Source organism: Triturus cristatus, chromosome 2_1, assembly GCF_964204655.1.
Source record: "Triturus cristatus chromosome 2_1, aTriCri1.1, whole genome shotgun sequence".
Lineage (NCBI taxonomy): Eukaryota > Metazoa > Chordata > Amphibia > Caudata > Salamandridae > Triturus > Triturus cristatus.
In genome coordinates this window covers 388,314,167-388,329,541 of record NC_140581.1, presented here as the reverse complement: position 1 = coordinate 388,329,541, position 15,375 = coordinate 388,314,167, and the positions used below count along the sequence as shown (strand labels likewise).

At 45.6% G+C, this 15,375-nt stretch overlaps 1 protein-coding gene across 1 annotated transcript in view; it reads left to right on the top strand.

Moving 5' to 3' along the window:
- Window positions 1–15,375, top strand: part of ELOVL7 (ELOVL fatty acid elongase 7) — a 148,879-nt gene that overhangs the window by 69,618 nt on the left and 63,886 nt on the right. Inside the window, exons 2-5 of the mRNA XM_085631496.1 lie at window positions 2,002–2,103; window positions 10,223–10,413; window positions 11,789–11,869; window positions 12,973–13,029. Coding sequence (XP_085487622.1) covers window positions 2,040–2,103; window positions 10,223–10,413; window positions 11,789–11,869; window positions 12,973–13,029 — 393 coding nt within the window. The 5' untranslated portion in view covers window positions 2,002–2,039. The remainder of the gene's footprint in view (window positions 1–2,001; window positions 2,104–10,222; window positions 10,414–11,788; window positions 11,870–12,972; window positions 13,030–15,375) is intronic.

Genomic DNA, 15,375 nt, shown 5'->3' with positions numbered 1-15,375 from the left:
ACCGAAGAAGAGTGACCCCAACATGCAGGAACTCATGGCATTCAAGCACGTCAAAGATGAACTCTCCATCAGTGACAATGGACTACTACTAAGTGATCGGAGAATTGTCATTCCCAGCCAGCCAGCTGAGCCAGGGAACTGTAAGCCTGGCACACTAAGGACACCGAGGGGTGGTAGCCACGAAGAAAGCGCTGCAAGAGCCCGTCTGGTTCCCTTCCCTTGACAAAATGGTAGAGACCACGCTCCGAGACTGCCCACACTGTCAACTAGTAGGGCGAAAAGAATTGCACGCTCCTCTGCAGTTGTCGGACCTACCAGATAGTGTATGGCAACAAGTAGCCGTCGACTTCTTTGGGCCGCTGAAGTCGGGGAAAATACATCGTCATCATGGACGAATACTCCCGATTCCCCATCGCTCACCAGATTTCCTCTGCAAAAGCGACCACTGTCCTTGATTAAGCATTTGTCGTGTGGGGAATCCCCACAGTGGTGAAGACTGACAACGGTCCACCTTTTAATGGACAAGAGTTTGCAGAATTTGCGAGATACCTGAATTTCAAGCACTGGAAAATCACTCCCTTGTGGTCCCAGTGGAGCGATTCATGGCCACCATAAAAAAGACTGCAACAAGCTGAGCTAACTCACCGTGATATTCAGCCAGCACTAAACGAAGTGCTATGGGCATACAGGACCACGCCACACATCACCACAAACCAATGTCCTACCACTCAGATGCTTGGGCGGATCCCTCGCACCCGGATACCAACCGCGGACACTGCCACACAGTCCAGAATTACGACTTCGGACCACAGAGATCCTGTTAGAAGTGGATCGGACTAAGAAGGCGAAAATGAAGGAATATGCAGACAACCGCAGACACGCCAAGACGTCTGACATCCGGGAAGGAGACTGGGTGCTGGTGAGACAAGAAAGGAAATCTAAAGCAGACGGCCACTATCACGATCATCCACTACAAGTAACAAGAAGGAAAGGGACCATGATTACAGCAGAGTCCAGAATTCAGAGAACGACCAGAAATGCGTCACACTTGAAAAGGTGCAACCCGACAGCCTAAACTTGGGCTCGGAGACCTGACTGGGACACAGACGTGTAAAGTCAAGAGAGCAGCCACGAAGAACCCAGACTGGTATCGGAGACCTGTGATCTGAGAAGAGAGCGTCCCCACAGTCCACCACGATCCAGCAGACCACGAAGGACCCTTCCGAAGCCCATCTGCCTCATTGAAGAACTCAGACGTTGAACGTTCAAAAATACAAAAGGGGGAGATGTCGTTTCGCCATGCCTGTCCTGACTTTACCCCAAAGTCAGGCATGGCCGGAAAGGGAAGGGAAGGAGCCGCGGGGTGGTAGCGGCAGTTCGAGCCTGAATGAAAAAGAATAAAGACTTGTTCCCCCAGGCAGCCCGTGTCAATGCATTCTTAGGGCGGTGGGGACATGAAAAGTTTACTATGTATAAGGACTGCTGACTATTGCTCAAGTGACCTGGGCTGGTCAGAACCCTTTCCACTACGTTGTGATCTCAAAGGAATCCATTCAATAAATCAGTCACTGTGTAGAAGACATTGTCTGGCGAAACATATAGGTACCTCGAACAACATGCATCTATTCCTATCCAGAGCTACTCGCTAGTCCCTGGTACTTCTGTTTCACCAGTTTTGACTGTCTTTTCAAGGCTCTTTTTGGAATGGTGTAAGTTCTTTCCTCAGGGTTAGCTTTTATGATGGCCAGCGAGTTTGTTCTCTGTAGTAAATGGACTCAAACCATGTTTAGTTAAATCTTGGAAACAGGTTATACTGGTAGAAATATAATTAGTGATCTGATTATTTAAAAGAAACAAGCAGAGCATATCTGTTTTTGTCTAAGGACGTTTTCTTCTGCTGAATCCTCGTTAAATTGTGTGAAGGCGTGTTTTTTTTTTTATTTTGCTTGATCTCCTTTAAACGATTCCTAGAATACCTATGATTTTTTTTTTCCATTCCAGGTAGATCAAGATCAGAACTGCTCCTGATTCCCAGAAGCATGGCTTTCAAGGAACTAACATCAAGGGCTGTGCTGCTGTACGATGAATGGATTAAGGATGCTGGTGAGTTAATTTAATAAACGGAGCCACCCATTAAACCACCAGGTAGGCCCCTACATATCCACAATCTTTGTTGATTTTCAGCTCCTAGACCTTCTACAACAAAGGCCAATAGTGGCGATGAACTGTGCAAATGCCTCCATGCACAATCGGTTTAAATTCGTGGGAAGCAAACGTAATGCTTTCGAAAGGGTTTGTGTGCTACTAGTGTGACCTGCCGCAACTAGTTGATTCTCGTCCCCACCTGTTCATGAGGATGGTTCTATGAAGTCATGCGGTGAGTCTTGATGGAGAAATTCCAGCAGTAGCTGAAGGGACCTCTCCACGGAAAGGATCATAAATGCATGGAGGCATTGCAGCAGGAGTAGAGGGCTAATGAATTAGAAATCTAATTTAAAAACTGCTGGGCTGGCCATTGTAAATGTTATCACAGTCTAGATGTAAAGGGAGTTAGAGACTGTCTGAATTCTCTCTGTACCAAGGCTTCAGTTTAGAAAATGTGGGTTTTAGACCTAATATTCTTGATGTGAATTTGTGTTTGTTAGCTTAAGGGCTCTGTACACTTTACCCCTGCTAACCAGTGGTAATGTGCTTTATCCCTTAAGCTTGGTAAATTTGGCATAACCCTTATTGGGAACATTAATTTTCTTACAAGTACACAGTATGTGGTACTCCCTGTACCCAAGGCCTGTACATGAAATGCTACCGGTGGCCTGCAGCACTCCTTGTGCCACTTACTACAGCAGTACTGCAAAACGTATCTCAGACCTGCCACTGCAGCCTGGCGTGCAGTTTTAAATAAACTGCCAAATTGACCTGGCAAAATAAACCTTTTATTTATCGTCACCCCTGAGGAAAGGCAAACATAGTACGAAATGCATTGGGTAGAGATTTTCACGCCGACTCACCGATAATTGTATACTTTCCTGTGCTGCTAGATGAAAGCCCGCAGGCCTTCCTCTGGATTTCTGGTTGAAATTAGAAGTGATTTTGAATGAATACATTGGATTAAATAGAAGGATGAAAATGCCAGAAGTTCAAGATTGTTTATGTACCCTAGAGTTCGTTTTCACGGTAGTGCACCCCGGAACTTTTTAACCTGATGAGGTCCCAGCTTCTTGTTGAATAAACCTCTTGCCAGGCCAAAAACGTCCTTTTTAGAACACATCACCCCTAAGGTAGGCTCATAAATATCATGGGGCAGGGTGCATGGTATTTAAAAAAAAAATAGGACATGTTTAAGTTTTTCATGTTCTAACAATGAAACTGCTAAAGTCGTTTTTCATTGTAGTAAGGCTGTTCCTTTCAGAGACTAACACCGGGTTAGCTTATTAAACTTAGTAAGTGATAACTTCAGTTTGGGAAGAGATGGAGAAATGCTTCTCCCACTCATTTGAATTGTAATCTAAAATGTTCTTTAAAAGTAAAGTCAGATTTTAAATTATAATTCTTAAAATGTCACTTTTAGAAAGTTAGACACACAAGTGATGGACGGAATGCAGACCAAATCAAAACATTCACCCCTAGTCAAGGGATCCATCATCCTTTTGCTCACCATGCCACCCCAGTTTAGACCCAGCCAGATGCAAATCAGTCTTGCCCAAGTTCCTCATGGGAACCGTCAAGCCTGAACTGCCAAGCCAGGTCCAGCCTTGACCGAAAACCTGCATCCTAGTACTGGTTTCAGGGTTTTACCCCTCACCAGCCTGGCTAGTTTGAATACAGTGGCATAGTGAGCCTGGCTAATGAGTGGTGAAACCCAAAACTGGTCCTAGGTTGCTTGTTTCCAGTCCAGCGAGAGCCTGGCAGTTCGGGCTGGACTGTTCCCATTGGGCACAGGGTCGACTGATTTGCATATGGCTGGGTTCAAACTAGAATGGAATGGGGAGCAAAAAACGATGGATTTAAGCCTGGGTCTCTATACTGGGGTAAATGTATGACCTTGTTCTGCATTCTGTTCATCAATTGTTCTTTTTACTTTTGGAAAGTTGGCATTTTTCTGCCTAAACCAAATGTGCCTTTCTGTCAATCTCAAGGGTCACAAGAGTGAATGCCTCTCGTGTGGTGTGCCTTCCTTCCATACATGTGGACAAAAGGACCTTGGGTGTTGGGCATGGTGTTCCACTTCTGAGCAGTATGTCCTGGGGGCTGTACTTGGAAGAAAAGGGTGAAGGTTAGACAAAGGTGGCATCACCGACCCACAGGCTGGCACTAGGTATAAAAATAGTACCTTAAGAACCTTTCATCAGAACACTCTTGGACCTGTGGAAGATTTATAAGTAGGATGTCCTGATGTCAGAAGAAGGCAAACTGGACCTGTTTATCTCCCAACACAGGATCCCCCCAGAAGTGATTGCAAGGGTCAGTTGGCTAACATCCTGATTGATCTATAGGGACACAACAAGTTTCCAAGTGCCACCCCTTCAAACGCAGAGCTGACAAGCACAACCTTGAAATGCCTGGGCCCTGTTCCTGGAGGAAGTCCTGATCCACAAGAGGTGCTCCCCAGGACTTGGAACTTTTGGGTTGCATCACAGTATACTCTTAAAAGAGAACTCCAGGTGCAAATCTAGAAGTTTTAGGCTCCTCACAAGTGAACATTTTGTGCCATAAACAACCATCTGTGAGGCTTTCCAATGCGAAGCTCCAGTGATGACTTGCTCTTCGCACCAAACAGTGACTGTCCAAGCCAGCTGCCAACTCGAAGCTTCAGTGACGACTGCTCCTCACACCAACAACCAACTTCTCACAGCCAACGCAGAGCACCTGCTGAGGCTCCTCACGTGGACACGGACACACATAAGGTAAACTCTTGACCAGGACAGACCTGGTCCTTTTATCTGAGCAGAGCTCCATCGTGGTCGGCCTGACCATGTGATGTTTACAAGATCCAGTGATGCCATATGTCCGTTAGTGGCGCTTTATGCTCTTTGGTGCTATTGTCCCCTAGAATTTCATATTTGAAAGCCATCTTGCCGCATTTTCCTTAACTTTGAATTTCCCATGAGCCAGACTGGATCCGTAAGATTTTTCTTTGTGCAATACCCCTGCTTGCCGGTAGGTGGCATCGGTAGCCTCTGCGTCACGTCGTCAGTGTAGTCTACACCGATGTGATGTCTGCATCACCTATATAGGCACCGTCTTGGCACACTGACATCCTTTCTTTTCTTTCCATGCCAGCCAGCGCAGATCCATGAAGAGTTACCCTCTGTCATTTTTTTGACAGATTTTTTTTGACATTTTTTTGACCCCTTTTTTGGTGTGTAGGTTTTTCCTAACATGTCTAAGAAGACTTGGTTCAAGCCGTGCGGCGCCCGTCACTGCACCATGTCTGTGATGGACCCAGATCTGGTTTGTCTATGGTACCTGGAGCATGACCACAACTTGAAGTTGTGCTCCGGTTGCCGGACCATGGCTCCTAAAGCTTTGAGGGAATGGTCCTAAGAGCTGCTTTTTGTATTTACTTGATTTGATTTACCTGAACCTTCAGCCACCTTCCATGGCAGTCGAGACAAATTTCTTGACAGAGCTCCTGCAATCAGGGGTCTACTCCTCTGAATCCTTGCTGCCTTTCAACAAAGCCTTAACAGATGTTCTTCTGGGAACCTGGTCCAAGTCCAGCACAGGAGCTCCTGGGAATAGGACAATCGCCCGCTGCTATCACTCTGCACCAGCAACCCAAAGTAGTCCCCAACCACCCTACCCCCCTAGAGCTTAGTGTTCCAAGCTTCAACCTCCCATGGCATGTTCCCTTTTGCACCCCTGGACAGGGAATCGAGGAGGCTGGACAGCTGAGGTAAAATGTTTTTTCTTCCACCAGCCTTTCATTGTGGTCAGTAAACGCTGCATGGCTATTACTGGGGCCATTACTCCCAATCCCTCTGGAAAAAGGGTTGCTCAAGTACTGCCACAGGTCGCTGACGAGGACCAGGCCATCCTCTCCCAAGCAGTATCAGACGGAACAGATGCAGTAAAGTTCACCATTCGCTGTGGTCTGTACATGACATGACTTGCTCGACAGAACGATTTCATCGATGGTGGCTGTTCGACGCCATGCCTGATTGAGGACTGCTGGCTTTTCAGGGGATGTCAAGGCCACTCTCATGGACATTACCTGTGATGGCACCCATCTCTGCAGAGACCAGGAGCACTTTAAGGGATCATGGGTTATGGGCAAGTCCTTTGGCCGCTCAGTGGCCACACGTCCCAAGTCTGCATTCTGTAGTTACAGAAGGAGCTTTCAACCGCGCCAATCAGATCCCAGCTACAAGACCGTGCAAGTTCAGCAACCTCTGCGTAGCTGTCTGCATGGCTTTTTCTGACCCAGTAAAGCTGAGTCGGTGCACACCGTCCCTCCGCCAACACCCCCCCCCCGCAAGCCTCTGCCTCCAAACCTTCCTAGTCTGGCCCTTCTAGATCATGGGTGGCCTGTTGGTGGAAGAATGGAAGAATCGGCTATGCCTCCACCACTGGCAGAACATCACTTCGGACAAGTGGGTTCTCCAGATAGTCTGATGGGGCTGCTCCCTCCCCTTCAAAACCACCCCTCCTTTCATGCTTCCAACTAGTGACCGACTGACTATCACCTGGCTTTGCTTCAGGAGTAAGTCGTGACTCTCTTGGCCAAGGGAGCCATAGAGGGCACTCTAGTGCCAGAACTAGACTGTTTGTTATTCCCTTTACTTTCTGGTCCCGATAACGGACAAGGGTCTTCGACCTATCCTAGATCTGCGAGCCCTCTGCTACTTCCTCAAAAAGGAAAAGTTCAAGATGCTCACTCTAGTTCAGGTGTTAGATCATCCAGTCTCCTGGATCCAGGGCACCTATTGTACTTGCAGGACACCAATTCACAGTCCTGTCCTGCCTGCTCATCAGCACTACCTGCGGTTTGCGGTAGGCCACTAGCACTTTCAGTTAACCGTGCTCCCCTTTGGCCTTACCACCGCAACTTGGGTTTTCACCAAGATGGCGGTGGCCGCAGCTCATCTGCGCAGATCAGGGGTGCCAGTCTCTCGTATCTCGACGGCTAGCTGTTTAAGGCGGGCTCGCCCCAGTCTGTCGTCTCCCACCACCAGACTGGGGTGTGCCTCCTACATTCGCTAGAGTTCACAACATGCCTAAGTGACACCTGACTCCCTCTCAGATGCTCCCTTTCATCAGAGCTGTTCCGGACACTGCATTTTCAGGTCTATCTTCCCGAACATTCAGGCTATGATACTGATTCAGCTTTTATCCTGGATTTTGGTGAGAATGACTGAGGCTTCTGGGCGTCATGGCATCCTGCTTGTGACATGTGCCAGATAGCATATACGGGCTCTGCACTGTAACTTGAAATTCCAGTGGGTGCAGCATCAGGGACATTTCTCTGACATGGTCTAGATCTCAGAGGGAATTGTACAGGATCTGCAGTGATGGCTAACCAACTGTGATTGGATCAGAGGCAGACCCCTCTCCCTTCTCCAACCAGACCACACAGTAGTGACCGATTTGTCACTCTTAGGATGAGGCTGGAATCTGGGAGAGATGGAGATCAACTTGCTGAAGCTTCGAGCGCTTGCGCTTGGCATTGAAAGCCTTTCTTACTTTAATCAAGGGTAAGCTGGTTCAAGTGTTAATGAACACCATTGCCATGTGGTACTGGAACAAACCGGGTGGGGTCATGGACTCTGTCAAGAGGCCAGGCATCTCTGGACATGGCTGGAACAGCAGGGCGTATCCCGGATTGTTCAACACCTGGCAGGTTCTCTGAGAGCCAGGGTGGACAAACTCAGCCATTGATGCCTAATGGATCACGAATAGACACTCCATCCAGAGGTGGTGCAAGATCTTTCAACAGTATGGAAAGCCTTGGTTAGATCTGTTCGGCTGTTGCGCGCTGGAGTGTCGAAGGTGGCTCTCGCTCAGACTCTCTCGAGTGGTGCTTAGTCCTCTTATATGCCTTCCCACCCATACCACTCCAGTCCTGAGTGCTCCAGAAGATCAAGATCAACCGGGTCCAAGTCATTCTTATGGCTCCGGGTTGGGTACGGAGAGTTTGGTATCCCTAGCTTCTCCAATTTGAGTATCTCAACTCCCATCAGGCTGCCCCTTTGGGAGGATCTTCTGTTGCAGCAGCAGGGGAGGAACTGGTTAACTACGCCTTTTTGCGTGGAGATTACGTGGCGGTAGTTGATAGCTGTCAATCTTTCTCCCGAAGTTTGCAATGTTTAAGCGGCGAGGTGACACTTCGCCAAGCCGTGTACGCCTGCTGGGGAACAAATTTGTAAAATATTGTACAGAAAGGCTATTGATCCTTTCTGATTTCCTTTCTCACGTCTTGCTTTTTATTTCGACCCTTGCCCAGCAGGGCTTTGCACTGGGCACTCTCAAAGGGTACCTTTTTGGCCCTGTCTGCCTACCAGAGGCTGCCAGACCAACCCACATTTTTTAATTCTCCTACTGTTACTAAATTCCTCAAAGGCTTTGTACATATGTTCCCACCTTTCCGTTTTACCTTTCATGCCTCAGTGGGACCTTAAGTTGGTTCTCACCTTTCTAGTGTACGCTCCATTCAAACCTCTACGTAATCGCCCCTTCCGGCTGCTTATATCAAAACAGCCTTTTTAGTGGCAATCACATCTGCCAGGAGGGTGAGCGAATTGCAGACTCAGTCATCCAAGCCTCCTTACCTGACCCTCTCCCTGATAAGTTGGTGCGTCTTACTAGATCCTCTTTCTTACTGAAAGTGGTAACACCAATTTGTCTCCATGCCCACTTTCTACGCTCCTTCGCACCCCTCTAAAGAAGAGGAGCAATTCCATTGTCTGGACCCAAAAAGAGCATTGTTCTACCTTGACAGCACTATAGAGTTTTGGTGGATGCCCAACTCTTAGTGGGGTAGGTTGAAACTGAGTAAGGTTATATGGTGTAGAAGAGGACTATCTCACAATGGCTTGTCCTCTGCATCAAACTTTGGTATGCTCTGGCCAAATAGCAGCCTCCTGAAGGCTTAACGGCTCATTACACCAGAGCTAAGGCTGCTACCACTGCATTGCATCATGGAGTTCCAGTCCTTGACATTTTTCAGGCGGCAATGTGGGCATTCCTGCGCATGTTTACCAAGCACTACTGCCCGAAAAATCCAGTCGGTAGGGACTGCGTGTTTGACCGCTCTGTCCTGCAGGACTTCCTGGTCTAATCCTGTCCCTTCTTCAGGGATGGTATTGCTTGGGTATCTATTGAAAGGTAAGGAATCTGTGGCTAGATGTTTCTATCAGATGGACAAGTTACTTCCCTTCAGTAACGTCTTATCTGGTAGAGACATGGTCTCGCTGCAGATTCCTTACTGATTTTCCCCCCAATCCTACCCACACTGCAGACAGGCTCCTAGGGTTAAGGCTGATCCCTTACAGGGCCCTTAGTAGTTCCAAAAAGAACCCCACCACACCTATGTTGGTACACTTCATGGCTCCGTGCTTCTGGCGTAGAAAGTCATGAAAAGTAGCGGACGTCAGCGCGCTGATGTGGTCACCTATATAGGTGACGTAGACCTCACAGTGGCGCAGACAAAATAAACCTGTGGTTAACCCACTGGTAGCTTGATACAAAAGCAGTTAGGCTTAACTTAAAGGCAAAATATGTATGCAGCACTCAAACAGTAATAAAGTGAAATCATAAGAGAAATCCAAAACCAATTTAGGAAGGAAAAAAAAAGTTTAACATTTAATAAATAAAATAACAAAATGAGAAAACCAAATCAGTATAAATGGAGTTGCACAAGTTACTAACATCCAAAAGATTTTTCTTTGAGCAATTTCCCTGTGCACCGGTAAGTGGCTTCGGTCTGCTCTGTGTGACCTAGTTGGCATAGTGGTACACTCTGACAAGGATTGTGTTTCTTATTTGAGTGGAGCTTCCACCTCTCAACTAATTCCCCAATTTCTGCCAGCTGGGATTTTGGCCAAATTATGAATATTAAATATTTTCCTTCTCCCTTCCTGACGGTCACTAGCAAGTAAGTGAGTAGGGTATCCTTGCAGGGAGTGTCCTCTTAGTGGTCATGAAGAATCATCAATAATGGATATTATTGCCCAGTGTCTTCTCGGGCTAAGTATGTCTGACTAAACTCTTATTTCTCTTTCAGATCCCAGGGTTGAAGACTGGCTGTTCATGTCCTCCCCCATACCACAGACCATTATTGTTGCCTTTTACATATATTTTGTCACTTCCCTTGGACCAAAACTCATGGAAAACAGGAAGCCCTTTGAGCTGAAGCAAATTATGATGATCTACAATTTTAGCATGGTCCTATTCTCATCGTACATGTGTTACGAAGTAAGCAATGTATATGTTTGTTATATTTTAAAGGCTTGCATTATGAAAATAAATCCAAATTTAGCAAGTTCGATCTTAAAAGTAATGCATGCTTAACTGAATTCTGGGGCTTTAATCCAGGGCACTCGAGGCCTATCCTAAAGGCCTGAAAAGGTTGGATGGTGTGTTTCATATTCAATAGAACACGTTTGAACAGGACCATAGCTGTGTGATTTGTTACACATCTTTAGATTTTAGACCCACATTAGAAGTGTCTTTAGAATAGCACTTCTGTTCAGTGACAGTGTTAAAATAGCACATCTAGCGTTGGAAGCTAAACTCGCCCAGCTCAGACTTTACATTACAGAATGCGTTCAAGGATGCGTTCAAGGCGGAGTAGTACATGTCAACCTCGTGACATTAGTACAAGATATTCAGCACCTGGAAACTTGATAGAATATTCATGATAGAAGCTAAACATGACTTCATCTTAAATCCAATTAAACATGTTATGGTATAAAATTAACGACTACAGGAGTGCTTTGAAGTACTTCAATTTTTGTTTGGTTTTGGCCTTACATACATTATGGATACAAATAGTTCCCTGTCTGCAGATATGTAGCTGGTGTTAGATTAAACAAAGCACATCATATCCGGTGCCATTTCTTTAATTTGTTGAAACCTCAGGGAGAGCCAACATTGGCTTTAAATGTATTTCAATACGTGCAGGACTGAGCACTGATTGCCACTTTGATTGGTAGCCTGACGTCTTCTGGCCACCATCCACAATTACGCCTCATTCTCATCCTTTTACCAGAGTTTGTAGCACAGGTTTTATTTGACTCCATCCTCCCTCTGGCATTGCAGTTGAGTACTGAGGTCACATGTTGTTTTTCCACTCAAATTATTTGAACAAAGGAATTCTTAATTTCAAACCCTGTTGTATAGGACGTCCCCCCAGACATGGGCACAAAAGTTCGAATGGAAACGCCCAACATTGCTAATACTGGATGGCAACAGATATATAGCACTGGATGACCACATATGAATTATTATTTACATAATAAAGTAACCAATAATGAGATTTTACTCTTATTGAGTTTGATATGAGAAGAGGAAAGGTCTTTTGTGAACCAATAACAGTTCACTAACTATCCTGGTCTCCCAGTTCAGCGGCAGGCTAGAAGTAGCATTGGCCCCTCTTTTGGTAAACACCGGCGTCTGGCATCATCCAATAAAAAAAAATAGATGTGCAGCCATGTTCTACTGGGGAAGACTTTGCAGACAGTCGTCATTCCACCACCCTTATTCCAGCTACATTACTTAACAATTGTTTTCACTTGATTTCTATGCATTGTGTGTTAACATGCATTTGTGTTACCTCTTTAACTTGCAGTTCCTTATGTCTGGCTGGGCCACTGGATATTCATACAAGTGTGATATTGTGGACTATTCCAGATCACCTCAAGCTGTAAGGGTAAGTGATATTGCTACAAGGCTTGAGTATTACCCACACAGATTTGCAAGTTACAAATGCTTTCATTTAAGGTCAGGCCATTGAACACACGCAGTTCAGAGATTAATGGGTAATGCTAAGCCAATTATGGGCTACTGTATTTAGTAAGACAGCAGTGCAACAGGTGTAGGTTTTTCAAAGTTGTTAAATGTGTTTTTTTAAAAGGTTGTTGACACAGCGCCTTAATACCAAAGCGCTTGATTATTTACTGAAAGAATCCATCTTGTGTTTTTCATGGGCAGATCTGCTCTTTGTCATGTCATGTTAAAGATCTCTTAAAGAGCACACACTCTCCAGGGGGTTTTAGTAGTACTGACTGAAGTTGCAGTAACCTTGCTCCTTCAAGGAATAATTATGCCAATGGTATTGGTGGTGAAAACATTTTAGTTCCTGAGTGTCTGATCAGAATCCCTAAAGTTAATACTGTAGAAGAGGCCTATCACCCTTCGCTATCCCGTAACCATGTCAAATTCCAAAACCCATGTTAGCCCATCAGATGACTTTCCGCCTGGTTATCCTTTTTCATTTCACAACTACTAACAGATCACACGTCTACCACTAATGCAGATTGCCTTCTGGCTGATGTCTCAAGGACTTGGCTTACAACTTCAGTGTCGCCTTTGACCATATTCAAATGCTCCCCTTTTTGGATAAATCTGTGGAAGTAAAATGTGTTTCTAATCTGTGGGGATGAGGAGGGGAGCAGCACACGCTTTTGTCTGTGTGCCACTCCTTGAAGGAGCGAGAAAGCTTTGGGATTGTAGTTCATTGGGCTTGATGTTCATTATCTTTGATCTGAATTGTTGGGTACATGGAGGAAAGTAACCCGCGGAATTCCATATGAGCAATTTATTTGTTGGTTGCTTCATGCTTGGTAATTTGACGTTGGTATGACTCCGTGTTAAAACTATTTTTCATGCAAAGGTTGTCTTTTTCCACAAGCTGCTTGATAAATATAATTGTTTGCTTGAAATGTTGCATGAGTTATTTGTGTCAAACTGATTTTCACGTTGACTTTTATAGAATGTACAGACCTGCATTAATTATTCCTTTTTATCTTAAAGATGGCCTGGACCTGCTGGTTGTATTATTTCTCCAAGCATATTGAATTGTTAGATACGGTAAGTATCCATTTATCTAATATAATGTGCACTGGACTTTCCTAAATATATGCCAATCACAGGTTGCCATCATCACTTTCATATTGCCCGTCACATGCTGTGAATCCGATTGTTCAGGACTTCCCTGAAACTAAAATATTTATTGTATAGATTTTATTTTACCCTCTCGTTTTGGTTATAGGATGAATGATATTCTTTTGGTATCTGGTATATCGAAACAACCTATTCTTCCTTGAGAGAGAAGATTTAGCCATGTTCTCCCCATCACTCAGTCCACACCCATGCAAGCATGTAGATTTAAGAAGAAAGCAAACAGTAGTGAACGATCTTGGCAGCAATGTGACTGGGTGTAGGATGACTATTTGCAGAGAATGTGTTCACCTCCAATTCCTAACAGGAGTATCGGGAATGAGATCTGGACTTTTTAAAGACCATGGTATGAAGTTGTGAAGGTGTATATGCAAGCTCGGACTTTTGCACATTTGAATTGGAGGTGGCACCTCAAGACTTATCAGATTGGCAGGACCTCCAACAAATTGCATAAGATTGAGGCACCGCACATAATCTGGGAGAAAGTGAATTACTAGTTTGGATTGATGGTAGTTGTTAAACCTGTCAGCCTAACGGGGATCGTCCCCCAAACATTTTGCCTTCCTCCTCCATTTTTATTGACCTTTTTTTTGCTGGACTTGGGAATCTGAACACTTTACCAGTGCTGACCACTGCTAAAGTGCTTGTGCTCTCTCATTAAAACCTGGTAGAATTGGCTTATACCCAATTGGTATATTTATTTTGCTTATAGTTCCCTGATAAACTGGCACTGCATGCGTCCAGGGCTTCTAAATTAAATGCCACCGGAGGGCCTGCAGTGCTGGTTTTGCCACCCACGTAAAGTAGCCCTTTAAACATGCCTCAGGCCAGCCACTGCAGAGCCTGTATGTGCAGTTTAAACTGCCATTTCGACCTGGCAAAATAAACCTTTACCAGGCCTAAACCTTTTTTAATACAAGTCACCCCTCAGGTATGCCCTGACCAGCCCATAGGGCAGGGTGCAATGTATTTAAAAAGTAGGACCATGTATTTTTAAGTTTTACATGTGCTGGTAGTGAAAAACATAAGATTTGTTTTTCACTACTGCAAGGGGTCTCTCCCTCTCTCCTCCTCTCCCCCTCCTCCCCTTCCTCCCCTTCCTCCTCCTTGGATAACATTGGAGTTGCCTTACATTTTATAAGTGTAATTTCCAAATCTGAAGGTATAACTAGTTCATATTTGTTTTCTCTGGAATCACAATTTAAAACCCTAATTTATGGTGAAGTCGAATTTTGTATTGAAATTCTGAAAATGCCACTTTTAGAAAGCTGGCATTTTCTTCCCTTAGCCATTTAATTCTATTGCCTACTTTTGATCACATGACTGAGTGTAGCTTGAAGATGAGCTTTTTGTAGTCTACCTAGACAGCCGCAAACAATAGGGAGCTTTGGTGTGCCTGGATGGGCCATCACTGGCCGGATGGGTGGGGTGGAAACTAGGCACAGCCCCACTTACACCGGAACAGACTGTTTCCTGCCTCCACACAAAGTGCTGCATACATTATATAGTTAGCCAGGAGCAAAGGCAGGATGCCTAGGGACTTCAAAGGGAAACCTCTAGAAGCTTCTCCCCCCCCCCCCCCCCCCCCCCACTTCAAAGGCACAACTGCATACAAATACTGGTCCTTGGGCACCAACTTTTCAGTACTCTTCTGAACCTGTGAATACTCTGCCAGGAAGGACTGCTGTGCTGCTACAAGGACTACCACACTGCTAGACTGCTGCTCTAAGGAAACTGCTGCCCTGAAATACTGCCCTTCTGCTTTTTTGCCCGGGGGAATAAGTAGACCTGCAACTTAATCTCAAACCCAGGACCCCAAAGTGACTCAACGGGCTAGTCTGCTGGCCTCCCGATCTAAGCCTCCTGGACATAAAAGGCTCCTCAATCGGCTCTTGGACCCAGCTACAGTGAGATCATGACCCCCATGTGGTGCCTTTCAGGTCGTGGACCCATTATGTGGTTCGTGGGCTCTTTAAACCAAGCTTTTGGGTTCTTTGAGATCATGAATGGGCCCATTTGCACTGACACTGTGCCCCTCGTACCGAAGTTGTGAGCCGCCACTAGCCCGCCCCTACGCACAGCAAGCATCGATCGGCCAAGGAGGACCGCCTTCGCAAAGCTTCAGACTGCCTGTCTGTGATGCCCTGCCTGCTATCTGTGCCACACAGACTAACACCTGCCACACACTCCTTGGTTCCTGCAGCCCTCTTCAACATGACAGACTCTTGGCACCAAACTTGAAATGGCAAACCTTCA